General features: G+C 40.4%; 1 protein-coding gene across 1 annotated transcript in view; it reads left to right on the top strand.

The window, feature by feature from the left end:
* smpd3 (sphingomyelin phosphodiesterase 3) overlaps positions 1–10439 on the top strand; it is a gene marked incomplete at its 5' end in the record, with an annotated part of 31825 nt that extends 21386 nt beyond the window's left edge. The window contains 5 exons of the mRNA XM_083916072.1: positions 2347–2508; positions 3898–3987; positions 6107–6170; positions 7339–7507; positions 9888–10439. Coding sequence (XP_083772198.1) covers positions 2347–2508; positions 3898–3987; positions 6107–6170; positions 7339–7507; positions 9888–9989 — 587 coding nt within the window. The 3' untranslated portion in view covers positions 9990–10439. The remainder of the gene's footprint in view (positions 1–2346; positions 2509–3897; positions 3988–6106; positions 6171–7338; positions 7508–9887) is intronic.
* Positions 10440–18671: the final 8232 nt, after the last annotated feature.

Genomic DNA, 18671 nt, shown 5'->3' with positions numbered 1-18671 from the left:
GCATAGCGTCAGTAGTAGTAGCAGCAGTTGTAAGGGTTTCATTAGCAGAGTGTTTTACAGTGATCTACCAGTCGCGACAGTGATGCTGGTATGTGAGCCTCTGTGTGTGTCATCATGGCAAAATGTGGTCCCGGATATACCTACTGTAGCGGGAACTAACACAGATGCAGTTTTGAGTATTTTGCCAGGTGTTTTGGTCTTTGGACAGATTTCAAACAATAAGATTAGGCATAATGTGTTAATTCCATAATAGGTGATATGTGATGAATTTTGGTGTAAAAAGGCTGCATATATCGGTATCGGCTGATATCGGTATCGGAAATTAAGGGTTGGAAAATATCGGAATATCGGATATCGGCAGAAAAGCCAATATCGATCATCCCTAATGATAATCATTATTTAGTCCAACCCCACCTATGTAGATCAAATATGGCATATTGTACCAAAAGTTGTTTTTTGCACTGGACAGCAAGTCAGCAATTTGGCTGCCTTTTCGCTGGCCTGGTCCACGTATTCAGACAGATCGCAGTATACTGCTGGCCTCGTTCAGCGGCTCGATTTCCATGTAAATAGAGTTTTGCGGCTTTCCTGCACAGTGGGCCTAGGAGTCCATGACGTGAACTGTTGTAAGGCCCCCAGCCGAGAGTAGTAAAAGCAGGAAACAGCTGATCACAGGAACGAGAGCCGGCAAGTCATCCCCTGGTCATCACTTCAACCGAATATGGCGCATCGAGATGAGCAATTGTAAAGCCTGTGAAATCCGTGAGATGCTGACCATCACAGCAGAGACAGTCGAAAATTCTTAGATCACGGGGACGGCCAAAGACGGGATTCTTTATGAACAGGTGGCTGAGGAACTTTGCCAAAGTGGCTTTCGTCAGGAGAAGAAACAAGTGATCAGCAAATTAAAGAACTTGAGAAAAAAGTTTAACGAGGTCAGTGAGCACAACGTTGTGCTTCACGTCACGTCACATGTTTCTGCAAATCACAGAGCGCTTTTGGAAATAGAGGAATATTACGCCGTCAAAGTTCAGCCTTTGCCTGGCCGCAAATGTGACAGCTTGTCTATATAAAAACACCTAAATACTTCTCTAAATCCAGAAGAGCAATGCTGCCTTCTTTTTTCTGACTTTGTAGGATGCTACCTGTGTATCTGTTGCTCTCAGAGCTTGTTACATGTTGCATTGCAGTCTTTGTCAATTCATACATTTGGGGTTTTCCAAGTTTACAACCAGAAAATCTAATCGGGATGTTTTTCTGGACATTTGTGTTAAATATATAAGAATAACATGTTATATATTTGAGTTACAAATATATAAATGATTATATTATTCAGCTCTAAATAAACATCAGCTAAGTTTTTCAGGCAAGTTTCCATCATACATAATTATAAAACCACACACACACTCACACACACCCAGGAAAATGTGCAGCAAACACGCCCCCGCAACCCCCAGCTTCATCTATCTCTAAGTGATCCAGAAACACAAAAAAAAAAAAGAAAACATTTCACATGTACGTGAGCTGGAGCCAGGAGTAATCAAAGCCAGAGCCACCTACTCACCCACCAATATCTTGACACCTCTTTGTTTCTCACACTCTCCACTATTCAGCTGTTATTTCTCTCTCACACGCTCGCACCTACCGCCTCCCTCTATTTATCTCCTCCCTTCTCTCTCTTTCTCTAATTTGTCCGATTTACTAGTAGGGACGGACAGGAGAAAACACTGCCAAAGCAAAATAGCACCACAAGAGCTTTGATATTATGCCACTACTATAAGTAACATAATAGATAAACGTGGTCGCTGACTTAATAACTAGAATTAAGGAAGGAAATAAATAAAGGTCAGTAAAGTCAGCAACAGTCTAGTGCAGTTTGTTCTAAAAGGACAATGGGCAGCATATTGTAAAACTCTAATGCACCTGAAAATAATGATGTGCTCTTTATCAATCCGCTGAAGCTTGTCAGGGGTTTGATAATCGTTAGACTCGGCTGTGTTAGAACAGGTAAAAACCTAAAACATGCAGTGCAGTAGCTCTCTGGAATTAGGTTTGGACAGCCCTGCCATATTGTATCATATCCTGAGGTGTCATATTGTAATATATTATATGCTTATTTCACAATTCCTCACTCAGTACTGATATCAAAATAATATTGTGAGGTAATACCTTAAGCTGCTCTCCGCCCTCTCTTGCTCCCTCCTTTGTAGATCAGTTCAGGTCAGTTTCATTCAGACATGCTTTGGTAACTGTAAAGTAAACATTATGTATTAATTTGCTTCCTCTCTCCCTTCCCCCTGCTTCCTTTTCTCACTCTACTACTACACATTCTCCACTGTCTACCAGGTGATGCATCTGTACGTTGTGAACAGCTGGACCTGTTACTCCAATGGGGGGCTGAGTTTCGCCAATCCTCGTCCCAACAACCTGAAGGAGAGAAGGTGCTGGAAGACCTGGTGGCCTTTGATGTCATCCTGGGAGACCTCAACTTCGATAACTGCTCTTCAGGTATGTATTAGGAAGAAGTCTAAGTCTAGGTCTATCCGTCAGGGGCTAAATCAATATACTGTATTCTCTCAACATTGCATTTTATTTTGTGCCAATCAGTTCACACACCAAGATGATGGCGTTTTCATAGTGAATGCTTGTTCATAATGTATCATTTATGTGTATGTAAGACCTTGTGCAGCTCTGATGCAGGATAGATGTATGGTGCCAGGGGTTTTAACAGTGGTAACTGATAAAATATTCATATATACTGTATGTAATGCTAATGGTAATGGTGAAAGGATGAAGGTGAGCTACAATGTAGAATCATCAGTTTCCCACGCATATGTTAGCAATTCATTTCTGTTTATGGTTCCAATGAATATATATATTATAGAGTATTTCTAATGCAATCTTAAAGAAAATTCTTTCTGACTGTGGTGGATGTTCGTAAATTTCCTTCATCGTTAGATAATTTTTTTTAACCTTTACAGTGGTCAAATAAGAAAACAATCTGAAAGTGTAATTCCTGCGCAAAATCATCCCATGGTCTTTTTCGGCACTTACATACATCACATAAGCCATTGAAACTATTAACGGAGAAATCCCGGAGTCGCTAACAGCTGAACATGGCTAACACTGGTTAGCTCGATGCAGTGCGGTGAAGACATTAAAACATCTTTTTTAACCAATGCTACTGTTCAAAATAACACCAAACCTCTGCAGTAGCATGAGAAGAGTCCCTACACACTAAACAAAGCACCAATGGGCTCATTCCTTTTGGATTGACTTTGGTAATCGACTTTAATGGACTTTACTATGACAGGAGCTGGTACAGGGGCCAGTTGCTAAGACTTTGAAAACACTCTTTTAATAAACTCTGGGTTCACTAACTACGTTATTGGTGTTTTGTTTTATGAGTAGGGAGTCTTCTCATGCTACTGCAGAGGTTTGGTGTTATTTTGAGCAGTGTTAGTGGTTAACAAAGCCGTTTTAATGTCTTCACCGTGAGCTAATCAGTGTTAGCCACGTCCGGTTGTTAGCGACTGTCCCGGACTTTTCGGTTAATAGTTCATACACAAAAAAAACTGTCTCGATGGCTCATTTGATGTACATATATAAATGCCGAAAAAGACTATGGGATAATTGCGTGCCAGAATTACACTTTAATATTGACTTTCTGTTGAGGTGTTTTATCTAGGACTAAAGGATTTTGCAAGAATAATATTGGAAGTGGAAGTATATTTCAATACTTTTCAGACAAGAGTGCTCCCTATTATTTGGTTTCCTATCATTCACGCTTAGTAATTGCTGAGAAAAGAATCAGGAACGTGTTCCTCCTTTTTCATGTTTAGACTAAAACTGAGTAAAATTGTACTGTATGTGTGCTCTTGTGGTTTTTTTTTCCAGAGGACAAGCTGGAGCAGCAGCATGCACTTTTTACTCAATACAAGGACCCATGTCGCCTTGGGCCAGGGGAGGACAAACCATGGGCTCTGGGTAAAAAATACAGACACAAGCACAGTGACATGATTCTCTAGGGACACCGTGGGACATCACATATACTGTAGTTCCAATATATCTTGTACGTGCATTAACAGACACTATGATAGGAAAATATACATCAAGACTGCAGACTAATCCTCAAAAAAAGTGAAAGAAATGTTACATTGCATTATGAAAAGCGGCTATACACATGTAACTGTTCAATGGGTCAGGAAATCTGGTGATCCATACAGTGCACGTGGAGCAGAGCAGAGCAGACTCTAATCTGGCTCTGTCGGGCTAAACCAGGATGCACCCACTGTGTGAATTAAAATGCACCCAGTACAGTGTGCTGATGCAGGGGCATTAGTGACGTAAAGACTGGAGGGTTTTGGTCTGGATGTAATTTAGGCCAGCGGTATTTCAGGGACAGAGTGGGCAGAACAGAGGGAAAGGGCTCGTTGAGAGAAGGGCTTATTTATTTGGACAGGGATATTTTTGCGCGTCGTGCCACAGGAACAGATCTGCCAGGCCAGGAAGGAGGAGGCAAGAAAACAAGATGGATAAATGAATCAGTCAAAGAAAGGGGAGAAAGCTGATCCCATTTCATCAAGCTTATCCAAAGAAGATTAGACCTAAATGAATACAATTGCAAGGCAAAAAAAGACAGGCAGACAACCAGGCTGCCAGCTATTGTCATACGCTGCACTGTTGGTGTGTGGATAGGTTTCATGAAATGTGCTGAGCTTTGAGAGCTCCAGGAATCTTCTAACGCTGACCACCCAGCCAGCTAAATACACAGACGACCTGCAGGGCTTGTGCTGCATTCAAATCGCGTGGGAATTATGGCAAGCCTGGGACCACTTGATAGCTAACAAGCAGGGTCATGAAAGTAAAATTGCACGTTTGAAGCTATGAAAATTAAAAGGTTCCAGGAAGAACTCTTCTCCATTCATAACTCACACAGCTCTTTTGGTGATGTGTTTGAGTTCATGTTTGATGGCAGATTAAACATGCCACCCACAAACCAAAGAACCCAATAAGTACAGTAACAGTGGCCTCCACTGTATTTTAGGAGTTGTGGTCAAAATTGCTGTGAATTTATTTCTCCCCACACATATACTACTGCTTGTTGTGATGAACACAGAAAAACTGAGGTCATGTTAACCACCCGAAAAAGGGAATCTCATGTGTACTTCCCCAAACAAGCTGAATGTCACACAGAGACAGGCAGCAGTCAGTCTGTTGGGTCCGTCAGACGTGTAAAAAGCGCCGGCTGTGCATCAGATGCCTACTTTTGGTACTGTAAGAGCTCCCAACACTTGAGAATTAACTGGAGTAACTTCAGAGTGCTGTGCTCTTCATATAGGGGGCATTTTAAACACATTATCCAGCCCACAGCCTCACATCCTCTTTGTCCAAAGGACTTCTGAGTGCTCATCTCTCTCTCTTGCTCTGGCTGTTATATTTCACTGGTCGATGACAGAGAACTGTGGTCTGAGGACCATAAAAACTGAGATATATGCTCTTAGAATAAAGTCTGCCGACGCCTCCTTTGCTACATCGTGAAAAAAAGCCAAGTTGTACTTTTAAATCGGCCGTATTCGAAGGAAAAGCTGGTTGTCATGGTGTAGGGGAGGACTGTAAAGCATATACTAGATCAATAAACACTGTACAGAAATAAAATAATACTGGTTATGTTGCTGCGAATGAAAAACGTGTAGTGGTGATGAAGTGTCCCTTCATCTATCTGAATATTTGTCCTCAGATTTCAATCACTTTCCTCCCGTCGCCTCTGTGAAAGCACAACACAAAGGTTTGGCGTCGTGCCGATCACCGTAGAAAGCATTAGTAACTGCTGGATAGTCCGTTTTGGCAACCAGCACCCACCGCTTTCACACTGTCAAAACAGCACTTATAACTTCAGGGGGTTCTTCATTGGACTCAGAAGTTCTCACTAGACACTTAACAGGTACTTTGAATGTGCAAAATGAGAGAAAGTATAAGAATGCGTCTTGTCTTCTCTGCACTGTCACTTCCAAAGGGGGTATTTATTGAGAGTTGAGAGAGAGTGGAGTGTCAGTAAAAATGATTAGAAACTGTACAGTAATGCATTTAACGTGTCATTCAACAGGTACTTTACTGGATCCCAGTGGCCTTTATGACGATGAGGTCACTTCACCTGAAAGTTTACAAAAGTAAGTCTCACACACACACACTTTTGAAAATGATGCATGACTCACTCATTTATTGCAGACTTAACCCTTAACTTAACATCAACAGTAATATCTCTAATTCAGTTGTCTTAGCTCTGACTGAAATAAATGATAAGACACAGCAGTGTTGAAACGTTAGTCTGTTTGCACTATTGAAGGCTGAGAATAAATGAGTGTTCTCCAGTCTGTTCTTTATCCACGACATCCTCTGTCCTTGAGCTGAGCACCGCCTGATTCCGCCGTATGCTGTTTGTAGATGTTTCAGTGACATGAATGATATGTCATTCAGAAGCTGCTTTTATCTGTTCCACTGCAGGATTGTCTAACTGTATAAGACACAGGTGTTACAGTGGTTGCATTCTGCCAGAACTGAATGTGTAGGGATCATATTGACAGTGCCTTCCACTATGTTAAAAATATGAGTACATTCTCCCAGAGAAAGGCTGTACTACAGTCTATAGCAGCTCTCAGTCTGGAAATACAGCAGCAGGTTTAGACTTCAAAGGTACCAACGGCACCAGGAAAGACACTGCCCTAAGCACAACACTTCTACATTTGTGGTCCAGTGCACTCTCTCCTCATTTCACTAGAGCTGGTAACATTATTTCATTGAACATTATTACTTCTTCTTTCGTGCTTTGGTTGTTGGTATGTCTCCAAGAGACAAAGAATAAAATATGTTGTACGTTAGCTGACAATGAATAAACAGTTGTCCATTTGCGATACTTTCTAATCTCTTGATTTTAATATTCAATGTACGTTTTTGTTAAGAATTGTTAAATAAATAAATAATGCTACACGAGTCAATTAGTCATAATGCTCACAGCAATCGGTGATCGGCCCCAGTTTCATTTCATTTCATGTTTATTTGAATTATCTTGTGCAATGTATCACAGCGTTTATAGCCACTGCTAATTTCCAATGCATTGTAGGACCTTACGAACATAAAACATGAACACAGACAAAGTTAAACTATGTAGTACATCTAGTTGACCATTAACAGCAGTACGACGTGCCTTCATATTCATTTACAGAATTGATTGAATGCTGATTACTGACAACGAGCGATTTGTGCCACATAGAAAATAAAGATTTTTTGTTTAAATTAATAGCATACGCATACAAATGCATCACTGTGTGTCTCTGTCAGACTTATGGAGAACGAGGAGGGGAGGAAGGAGTACCTGGTGTTTCCTCCCAGTAAGAGCCAGTGTCCCGCCAGCAGTCAGAAGGGGAGGAAGATCCCACTGAAGGGCAACGGACGCCGGATTGACTACATGCTCTACAGTGACGAGGGCCTGCAGCCCGACTGGAAACTGGTAAAGTTTAGAAGAAGATAACAGGAAAAATAAATGAGAACATTGTCCGATCTTAAATTGTCTCGAATTAAGACAAAAAATGAAATCTATTAACGTAGTAGCATCCAGTTTCCCCCTTTTGTTTCCCTTCAAGTAGCTTTAAAGAAATACTTTGAGATTTATGGGAAACTTACTTATTTGCTTTCTAGAGAGAGAGAGAGAGAGAGAGAGAGAGAGAGAGATGCAAGCAGCAACACCTGAGGCCAAGCAATAGGAGAGGCATTGAACTAAAAAATATAAAATCATAGAAACACACCAGGGTGACTAGATTGGGAATATGAAGCAAGCACCATCTCATGCGTATCAAAAATCAATAAGTCTGAGGGAAATTTTAGATTTTCCATGCTGAATTATGTGCCATTCTCTTGTCAGCAGAGTGCTGATTGGCCTTGTTCTGCCCTGTTTCACCTCCTGGCAACAAGACACTTGTCAAAGTGTGTTTTTCTGAACCTTGTGAAACATGACTGGAAGCCAGTGAAATGATCTAATACCACAGGAAAATGCCCGACTTGTTAAAGGGATACAAATATTTGAAGACATAAAAGCTGGAGAGGAGAACAAAAAAACACAACTACACAAACAAAGAATGAGGGCAACACTGTCATGGCCGCCTGTCTGTGTGTGTGAAGGATTGGAGAGGATTGGAAAACCAAATCACATCATTTACATAGAACATCTCTCCGTCTGACTCCCTCTGTGTGTCAAACACGGCCACCTGATGCCACCTTGTGCCAGAATGCAGCTGGAACATCATTTCACTTGACTTCCTGTTATGTCAGTGAAACTCATCAAATATATTGTTTTTTAACAGCCTATTTCTTTACACACGTAATTTATTTGTGTTTTGTTTCTGTTTATTCACTTTTGGCAAACACGCAAGAGTATTATGCAACCAGTAAAGATACTGACGTCACCTTTTGCTATGTACAGAATATCGAAAATATCCAGCCAATAAAGTTAGATTTACAAAACGTATTACTACTGATAATATTCCTATAGATTTGTTCAATTGCAACAGTCCTAGTAGCAAATTAATGAAAATAGCTTTATTTATATAGCACCTCTAAAAACAAACGTTTGCAAAGTGCTTGATAGGCGGTGGGATTGCAAAAGCACATAGTAATCCATACATATATACAGATCAACAGGGCGAGATAAACAAAAGGAGGCTTCTACTAAAAGAGAAAAAGACAAATGACAACAAGAAAAAATGAGCTCAACAGATGACAAGTTAAGAAGACAGCCAAAAGACCATACAATAAAAACGAATTACGTAGATAAAATAAAAAGACAATAGAAGTCAAAGTAGTGCAAGTTTTTTTTACTGTAGGCCCAACACTAGTACTAATAGTAGTACGGAGATAACCCTGTCCACACACTTTTTGCCTTGTCTTTGTATTTACAAATCCCCTCAATTCCAACAATGGAAACCTTAATGCTATGGCACACAATAATACTTTAGACAATATGGGCTTCCAACTTTGTGTCAACAGTTTGGAAAGGGCTCTCTCCTGTTTCAACAGTGCACACAACCAGTCCACTGACTGGCCTGCCCTAGACCCTAACCTCAACATCATCCAACACCTTTGTGATGAACTGAAACACATGTCGTGCATCATAGGGCAGCACATACTCTTAACCTTGTAGTGTAGTACTTGCAGCAAAGGTTTACCTCACATGTATTCACATTTAATAGATGGATTATAACAATATAAGGTAGTTGTACACAGTTATAAGGACATGTAAGTGTTTATTTTTCCATCCATCTATCCATCTTCAATCGCTTGTCCCTATCGGAGTCGTGGGGGGGCTATAGCCGATCACGAGTCATGTAAGTGTCAATGAGCGCCAGAGGGGATTAACAATCATCGTCATGGGTTATACTGACTGTCATGCTGTGTGTTGACATAGACAGCACTCGTTGGTCAATCAAAACCAAGTTAGTTAAACATGCTTACGTCAGGCTCTGCTGTAGTGGACTTTGTCTGTTGTCACTATTGTAGCTGTAAAATTGTGGATACGTTGTTTTGAATTATTTTACTCCCATTCAAGTTAGCATAGTGCTAAACCGGAATCCCCCTCCCGAATGGAAATCAGTTAGAGCAAGCAATGTCAGCTTGAAAACAGAAACTCTTCCATCTTCAGTCTCATCTGTGACTGCTGGATGGGTAAATAGGTGGCTGCTATAACAACTCTATATGGTGATATGTGAAATAGTTTTAGCTAATTACACTGTCCTCAAGTGGCCAAAAGATCACTGAGGGCGACTTTAAGCTCTGCAGAATAAAACATGAGATCATGAAGACGTGATGACAGTTCTCTTCTTCTCCTCCCCCTGCAGGACATCGAGGAGTTCAGCTTCGTCACCCAGTTGGCCGGCCTTACTGACCACCTGTCTGTGGCCATGCGATTGGCTGTTTCCACCGGGGAAGAGGAGCCGTAGATCGACCACCTGAGCTTTTTTAAAACACTGCCATGAAGGAGTGATAGACAGCCATGAAGAGAAGAAGAATTTTGGAGTTTACAGCTATGGAGATTCGTGAAAAAGGGACAGTTCTTCAAGAGGATTGAAGGGAGAGGAAAATGGACGGATGAATCAGTGGATGAATGGATATAAAGAAGGTAGAGGCTAGCGGCAGCAGAGGAGTGATATGAAAGACAAAGACTCTGGAGGGGAGAGATAAGAGGGGGAATTCAGTTTGTAGAAGGCCAGAAAGATATTCATCTTCCTGGGTAAACCACCCACTCACACAAACACACTAAATACAGAACCTACTGTAACACAAACACAGTTGATGGACATTTTGACTGTTGAATATTGCTTGGCTTCTCCACTCTTCTCCTCCAACACCCCCTGTTGAACTGAATCCATAAGGTTTTATTTACAGTGAATTATTATAAGTAGCCAATTTACACTCACTTATTTTATTGAATCTGTTTTAGTCGTAGTGTAAGTATGATTTTTGTTTTGTTTTGTTTCTTGATTCTACCTTCAGGGACAGTTGGATCTTCTTTGGTGACTGTGTATAAAAGGAAGACACGTAATTTAAGTGATTCGAGGGAAGCGTACAGCTACTGACTGGCCTTTACACTGACTGTGTGTGTCCTTGTGTTGTGCTCCTTTCTAAATGGCTATTGGCCATTCACCTTACTTCTCCCACGTCAGTCCCAGGAACCTCAACAAGTGTCTTTTTTTCTAAAAAACAAAAAAATAAATTAGTCTTTCTAAAAGAAGAACAATAATATGATAGAATTTCTATTGTCGCTACACCACTTTTTATAGGGAGTTTAAATGCCTGTTTAATACTATAAGGTACGTTTCTAAAAACAAAAACAAAAGGGGGTATTGTATAAAGGGACATGAAATTGAAGAAAGAGTTTTTTGCTAGTTGCATTGCACAGCATGTTTTTCAGCCATGACTGGTGAAAATTAGACTGGACATTTTTGGTGTAATAGTGGGAACTGAGGCTTTGCAGATGCATGATGGAAAACGGTATCAGTTTACAACATTAATATAGCGTCTTGATACACCTGCTTGCTTGAGTCTGGCTGCTTGAGGAGTCAAGGAGCATTTTGTCCTGAAACACACACTTGCTGTGTGCCAGTGTGACATTTGTGCATGTGAGACTCCACCCTGCTGATGACACTGAACACATGAAGGTATGCGCAGAAAACATACAGAGGCACACAACACATCATGTACAAGGGGGGGATTTCAGGGGATGTAATATAACCTCTGACGGCCATGTTGGAGGTCCTCAAATGACAACATGAGACTTGGATATCTTTGAGAGCGGAGATACTGTCAGCTAACAGACCAATGTATCTATCTGGTTAGCATCACATACGGTAAACAGCGCAGTTTTTGTGTTTGAGCACAGTTGTCCAATGAATCACCAACAACAGCCATAGAGTGACACAACTGCAAAACCTCATAGTACAGAAACATTTTGAAGACCTACAGGCTGAACACACCCTGTACAACATGCCAAGTATACGAGAACACATTTTATAGTGTTCTAAATGGTCCCAAAGATTAAGACAGCCCTACCACAAATATACACAATGAAATACAGACACACAGCATACCAACTACACAAATACATGAAGTAGTGTAATACCCCAATGCAACACAATTTAAGGTGTGTTCTGACTGAAAACGAAACACACTTTTTGCATACGAAAAGATTTGCATTTAAGTAATTACATAGACAGAACTGAAATGAGGCAAGAAGCATCTGCCCAAGTTATAGATGTTTAAGATAAGTGAAGAGTTTGCATTTACCCCAAGGCTTTATGGCTTTAACCAATGAACAAACATACATAAGAATATGGATATGATACGAGGATAAGGAGAAGGATCTGTAATGGTAAAAAAAAAAAACAGAAAGAACCTGCTTGGAAGTTTTGAGATAAGTCATAAATTGTAGGTATGTTGCCATCTGCTGGTATAAGTCCAGCAGTCAAATTCGCTCAAATAGTTCAAGGCAAAAAATGTGAGTTGCATTCAGTCTAAACACACCTTCAGATCCGTGTTCCCTTCACCTGTCTATATATTATATTACTGACACACTGCTTCTGCTGCTGGTTGGACAACATAATACTGTACTTTACACTAGTGTAAAGATTACAACCTTGGGATTGTTTTATTAACTGATAATAAGGCCAATATAGCGTAGCATTCGCATTAGCATTCAACTCCCACTCACCCAGACCATGGTGTCAAACAGGAGCTTGGACTTTCTAAAGAGCAGTGTTTAGTGTGTAACCGTTGACAGGCATGTAGATACTACAACTTCCCTTGTGTCCCTTGTAGACTTGTTTGCCATGGCGCTCCCTGTGACTATGTTGGGTGATCGGAACTACCATTACCTCAAACTCTAGAAAATAACACGGAAGCAGGTCTAGACCTAAATCAGCAGCAATCTGAAATAAGCAACATCCTTTAACAGAAACACTTAGTGTAAGTCTGCTAACATTAGCCTCCACAAGTACAGTAATGCCTCTTTCATGGTTCTTGTGGTTGGCATGGTATGGACTGTGCATATGGACCACGCAAACGTCTAGTCGTTCATACTGATTGCGGTCAAAGCAGCTCAGCCAACATTGCATCAAAGCACTCCATTTTTAAAATGCAACGCAATTTGAATCAGCGTATACGCACTTCGGGGTCCTGAAGCCAGCCAATCATTGCAGTGCAGTCTGTGCGACCCCTTCCGTGTTGTTATAAAATCTTGGAGGTGCAAGGCTCAGCACTCTGACCCTCTGCGCACAATTGCCCAGGCAGCAATGGCACGATTATATCATTAACACCGCGCCGACCACGCTTACCGCAAAGAGAACATTAAACACGTTTTAGGCTGTTGCAGCAAAAACCTCTGAATGAATTGCATTGTGCAAGGGCGTGTTACTGTACTGTTACTGTATTACTTGGGAATTCTACTTTTAATTTGTAACAGAACAATTGCGTTATTGTTTCTTCTTTCAGAATGTACATATTCTTGCTTTAAAAGATGAGTCGGTTTATGTAATGGTGGCTTCTCTATCACTCAACACAGGAAAGCTCCAGATCAGTGATCTACCATACTGGGAACACATTGATCATGTCTGTGCCGCCATCAGTCAACATGAGACAACTACCGAATCATGCTGTATATTTCTTTTATTTGTGTGTGGGAAATCACTAATGTAGAAGCCTGTTTCTCTCAATAAAACACGCATTATAGTAACAGTTTAGGTTTTCAGATACCATTTGATTTCCATGGTCTGCAAGGTGAACAATGTTTACAACTTTTTTGTTGTTTTTTTTGTACTAGAGAGGAGCTTTTCAAGTGTCCGATTCAACACAGATGTGTGTGCATGTTTGGGCAGCTCATCGTGTTATATTTTTTCAATCTAAATGTGCTCATTGGTGTTTCTTTGAACTCACTGTGCTGAGAGGTAACAGGATGGACAGTACAGTATGTGTTTACAGATGTGGTTTCAGGACTGTGTGTGTGAGTGAATGCAGGAAACATAAGGTTCTGTTATGTATGTTCCTGTGTAACTGTCATTTTTCATGCAGTGTGAGTCCACAGGTCACCTGGCTGCTCTGACTCTCTCTATTATGACTCATTATGATTACTATGACTAATATATCCTTCATATTACTAAGATTTGTATCTGTGCTTTTTTTCAATTCAAGCTTCCTCTTTTTTAGGTGAGTCTTCTATTCTGGTTAGAGTGAACTTCAAATGACATCAAGTCCTAGTTATTGACTTGTTCGCATAAATACACTGTAGTCTATTCAGTTACAGAAAGGCGCCTTTCCTGAGAATCTATTTTTAAATAAGTTAAGGTAAATAAGTAATGGTTTTGGTGCCAGTACAGTGGTCTCTGATATAAAGATTTATTCAATAAGCATAACATTTCAGTCGTCCAATTTTATTACAGCACCTGAATACTGCCGAACAATTCATGATTAAGCATGAAGAGATCCAAAGTGGGACTTACAGGATGTAGAGTTACTGCTTCAAGATGATACTACACTCATATGTTGTCTAAAAGTTGGATTGTGGAGGTATCCTTTTATATTTTGGACTCTGTTTTCTTTTGCTAATTGTTCTCTGTTTGTATTTTTGTATATTTTATAACAACTGAAGAAAGTAGTAGGAAAACAAGCTGACTGGTTGATTAAAGTTAAAAGTTAAAGTAAAGTATATATACATAATAAAGGAAGGCTATGTGGGGGGGGCCTGACATTTCAGTCACTCTGGTGAAACGCAATCTACTTAATGGTTTCTAAGGTGATAAAAATACATTAGGTGGGTGTAGAGTTACAAAACCCAAGTGAGATTCTTCCGATAAAGCTGCACTGGCCAGTAAGAAAATGATCTGGCTCTTCAGTTGCTAAATGCTCCACAATGTTCACTAGCTAGATGCTAACTTTGTCTGCTGTCTGCATGGGTGCATTAAGAGAAGTGGTTACAGAGTTCAAGGCGGGCAGCGTCCGAAAGTTTCTCAGTGGCGCATTAAGCCGAGGCACTACTTCTGCACTGTTGGGCCCATACATCAGGCACACTAGAAACTTCTGTTGACCAGGACTTAAATGGGGATTAAACCATTTAATCGTGCAGATCTTCTAGATTTTCCAAATGTTATTGGACGGAATCGATCAAAGTCAAGTTCTTGTAAGTCAATGGGGAAAATAATTTTTGGGCTCCAGCAATACAGAAGTTGTAATACCATAATTTGGCCACTATGTCAAATTGGCTTTAAAATCCAGCACACTTCCTGGGGTGGTTGTCTGGTGCTGTGCAGGTAGTTTACAGTGGCTTTGTCAGAGTTTATCAGAGTCTTTTTTCACTGAAAACAGCCATCTGTTACTACATTGATCACAGTGGTGAGACTGAACCAAACACGTGTGTGTGGGGATTCACAGACGCTAAAACACGCAGCAGAGCTTCAAGGGACTGTTCATCAATACAAGCCACACATTACACGTAGTCATTTTGTTCATAATGTTCATATTATCATATTAATAAGTGCAGCCATGAAGTAAATAAAGGCTATATGGCTATACTGGTGGCTGGAAGCTATATTACAGTAGCTCTACTCATCAAAGCAGCAGTCTCATTTCTATACTTTCTACTATGGAATAAAAGACAAATCATGTATTTTTGTTTCTTTACACTCGCCTGATGTCATTATCTCATCTCAAATATGAGGAACGCCTGAGTGACAGGAATGTGTGAGTAAAATCATGTGTCCATTTCGAACCATGATAGTATTACAGTCCTGGATCAGGGCTAGGTTCTTCACAGGGGGACGGCGTTTCATAGTAGAACACATCGCTGTGTTTGCTGAAATCTCCTCTGCCTCCTGGTACTGTTGTTAAGACAATCAAGCAACCAGAATAACCCAGTCATAGCCTCTGAATTATTTCTAAGCTTTCACAGGCACTCACCACACAGACCCTCTGCACTGTCAACACCCAAGAGCAAACACAGCACAGGTTGAGTAAAGCAAGAGAGAACTGCTGTGGAGTTGGATATCACTCCCCAAACAGGGCTCCTTGGGCGACTTGTTATGTGATGAGAACGTCGACACACAATGATCATTGAACCACAGTGTTCTGTTGATTGTTAATAAGGATCACAGATTATAAAGAAGGTAGGGGTTTATGTCAAACATGAGCATTCACACATATTTACACTGACATAATTATTCCTTTACAATGCATTTCAATTACAACTGTAATAATAGGCCAGGATTCATGCATTATTTTGGTGTCGCTAACCAATGGGTCAATAACTATATGGTCTCTGTTTTGGGAATCCTGAAATTATTTCAGCATTTTATAACATTTCTGTTTCCCAGTCACTGACCCCCTGTGACAGGACAGACTTACTACAGCAAGTCTGAGTTTAGCTTTCAATTATAGCTGATTGTACTGTGATAATGCTTCAGGCTTATAGTCTCGGTAGAAGCGATGTCTCACTTTGGTATCCTTTTCTGGTTTGATTTTCTATAATTTGTCTCTGTTCATGTTTTTTTATTGTTTTTTGTTTTGGATGGTAGGTGTATCTCTTTCTACGCTTCTTCAACAAACTGCTGATTTTCTTCTGCTTTTTAAAAAACAAAAACAAAGGAGTTTTCCCTCTTTATGTGTGTCGCTGTGTCGTTTTTTTCCTCTGGGCATTCAGGGCTCATTGATTCAGTGGGCTGCAGTCAAAGCTTGGATGAAAATAACTAATCAATTAAAAAAACAATAGTGATGTTATTATTTGTGCTACTGACCTGTGGTCATTGGAGTAAAAGGGCAGCATAGAGTGTGTATCAGACTAATCAATCAAATTCACAACATGTACAAATATACCATATGTATATATGGGTATGGTTGGGTCTAAGCCACTCAAGTGAGGTTGGTATTTGAATACAACATTGAGGTCAAACCAAAAAAATTAAATGATTGTTTGTCTCTCCTAAAGGGCAATATATGGAGAAGCGAAAGCAGCTTTGAGGGAGTCCTTCTGCTTTTTATGAACAGAGGGAGAAAACTAACACTTAAAATTTACATAGGGTACTCTGTCAAGTCGGGAAAACACCCCCTACACTGAAACTAAAGTCAGATCAGCTATATGTGACAAACACAAGAACCTTAGACTGAAAACATGTCAAAAGGCTTTGTTTTATTACCAACTAATTCATTCTCAATACAATTGAATTCCCCTGAGCTGGACGGACCTTTATATCGTACATATTTTTGCTCATCGGTTTGGCTGTACTGGTTCAGTCTCTTATCAACCTCGTTTTCATCAGCTGTTCACAGTGATGACGTTTTTAAAGCCCACTACTCTACCCGCCCAGCACCAGACAGCAAAGCAAAGTTAGCGACTAACTGGTATACATCGTGGCGCATTTAGCAGTTAAAAAAAGACAGAGATATTTTTTTTCAAACACTGGCCAGAGACACAACTTCAACGGAATGCTAACGTTGAGTCATGTCTGCTGGATGTGTAAATAGGCAACTGTTTCCAACATGCGGAACGTAGCTTCACGCGGTAATAATGTGACAATGTGTTTTCAGCGTGTTTCACTGCCCCCATGAGGTCAGAACAAATCCATTAAAGCTGCACTAATCAATATTTTTATACGAACAATAGGTTGAAAGACTACTGTAACGTGAAAGGGTCACTCAGTGATGAACCACACAACAGACAAAGTTATCAAGTAGCCTACGGTGAGCATAAGGAGTTGGTTGACAGCACCACAACAAAAATGAGAGTGAAAATTGTGCAGAACTGCATCTGCAAGTGGAAAAAGACTTTAAATGTATTTTGTTGAGTGTCTTTGCTAAAATGGTAATGCTGTGTTTCTTCACTACCTTTTTCCACCATGTTCAGGAAAACTGAAACTTGTCCATCCATCTCAACATGTCATTTATTCTATTAGACTCTGAAAGGTCCTGTGTTTTGGCAGTGGGTGAATGGGTTGTTACGCAACATGGAAATTTAAAACCTTATATGTCATGGATTTTGGACAGATTTTTCCGGGAAACTCCAAAGGATGTGACATTTTGCTTTTTTTCAGCTCACTTACAGCTGTTCTTCCATTATTCATCCTGCAGCAGCAGCAGCAGCAGCCCAGAGATGGACCTAAGTTTGGTGGCTGTCCCCTAATGGCAAAAATTAGTTTGCTGCTCCGGCCTGGAGTCAGACTTGGGGAGGGTCGGGATCCCATCCTCTGTGCTGGGGTTTAGGTCGCCTGAGGGTTTTTCCGGCTGCTGGCCGCTGCAGATGATGCAGTCGAAATGCTAGCTAGCTGAGGTAGCAAGATTTTACCACTGAGTGGACAATGTCAGCTAAATCATACAGACTCCTCAGGCTGGTATGTCTGGCTTGCAGCCTGCAAAATACTTTATCAGCTAACGTTACAAGGCAAGCAACGCCAAATCTATGGGGCATTGCAAGTTACAGCTAGCTGGCTAACATTAGCTTGCTTGTTAATAATAACATTAGCTTGCTTGCTACTAGTAACATTAGCTTGCTTGCAGATAATAACATTAGCTTGCTTGCTAATGTTAGCTCACCAAAACCTAAGCTGGCTGTGTCTCAGCATGAACCTGCTGTTGGTTGCTTTGTGGCACAAAAGAGTGATTTTCACACAGCAAGCTAGCGTTATTCTAAATATGAATGAACATTATTTTACAGCATTATACCATGATGATGCGGGTTAATTATGTTCACTCTCATGGTTTTTGCACATAGGCTACCCACTTGAGGCTAACGGGTGCAAGCACGTGTGCGGGAGCACCAGGAACCTAAATGCAGTTCACTACAACCACTTTTTCTGAACTTTTCACAAAGAACCATTAAACTAACAACAATTAAACAAATGCTGCTGTAAAGTAATTGTAGTCAGATACTGAATCCTGTCTCTGATATAAATCAACATTACTGAATTGAGCATGAAATACCATCATTGACCTTGAACTATTTTTGACAAAATGATCCACCTACTACCTATTTCTGAGCTCTTCGTACATCGTGCTGATGAAGAATCTTGACATTATTTTGTTATACAACTTTATGGGAGAATGACTTTTGAAACATAATAGCTTTTTTGTCCAATAGAGTCAATGGT

The sequence above is a fragment of the Echiichthys vipera genome (assembly GCF_963691815.1).
Source record: "Echiichthys vipera genome assembly, chromosome: 7".
NCBI classification, from domain to species: domain Eukaryota; kingdom Metazoa; phylum Chordata; class Actinopteri; order Perciformes; family Trachinidae; genus Echiichthys; species Echiichthys vipera.
Note: the sequence above shows the minus strand (reverse complement) of the source record. Positions and strands in the feature narration are given on the sequence as shown.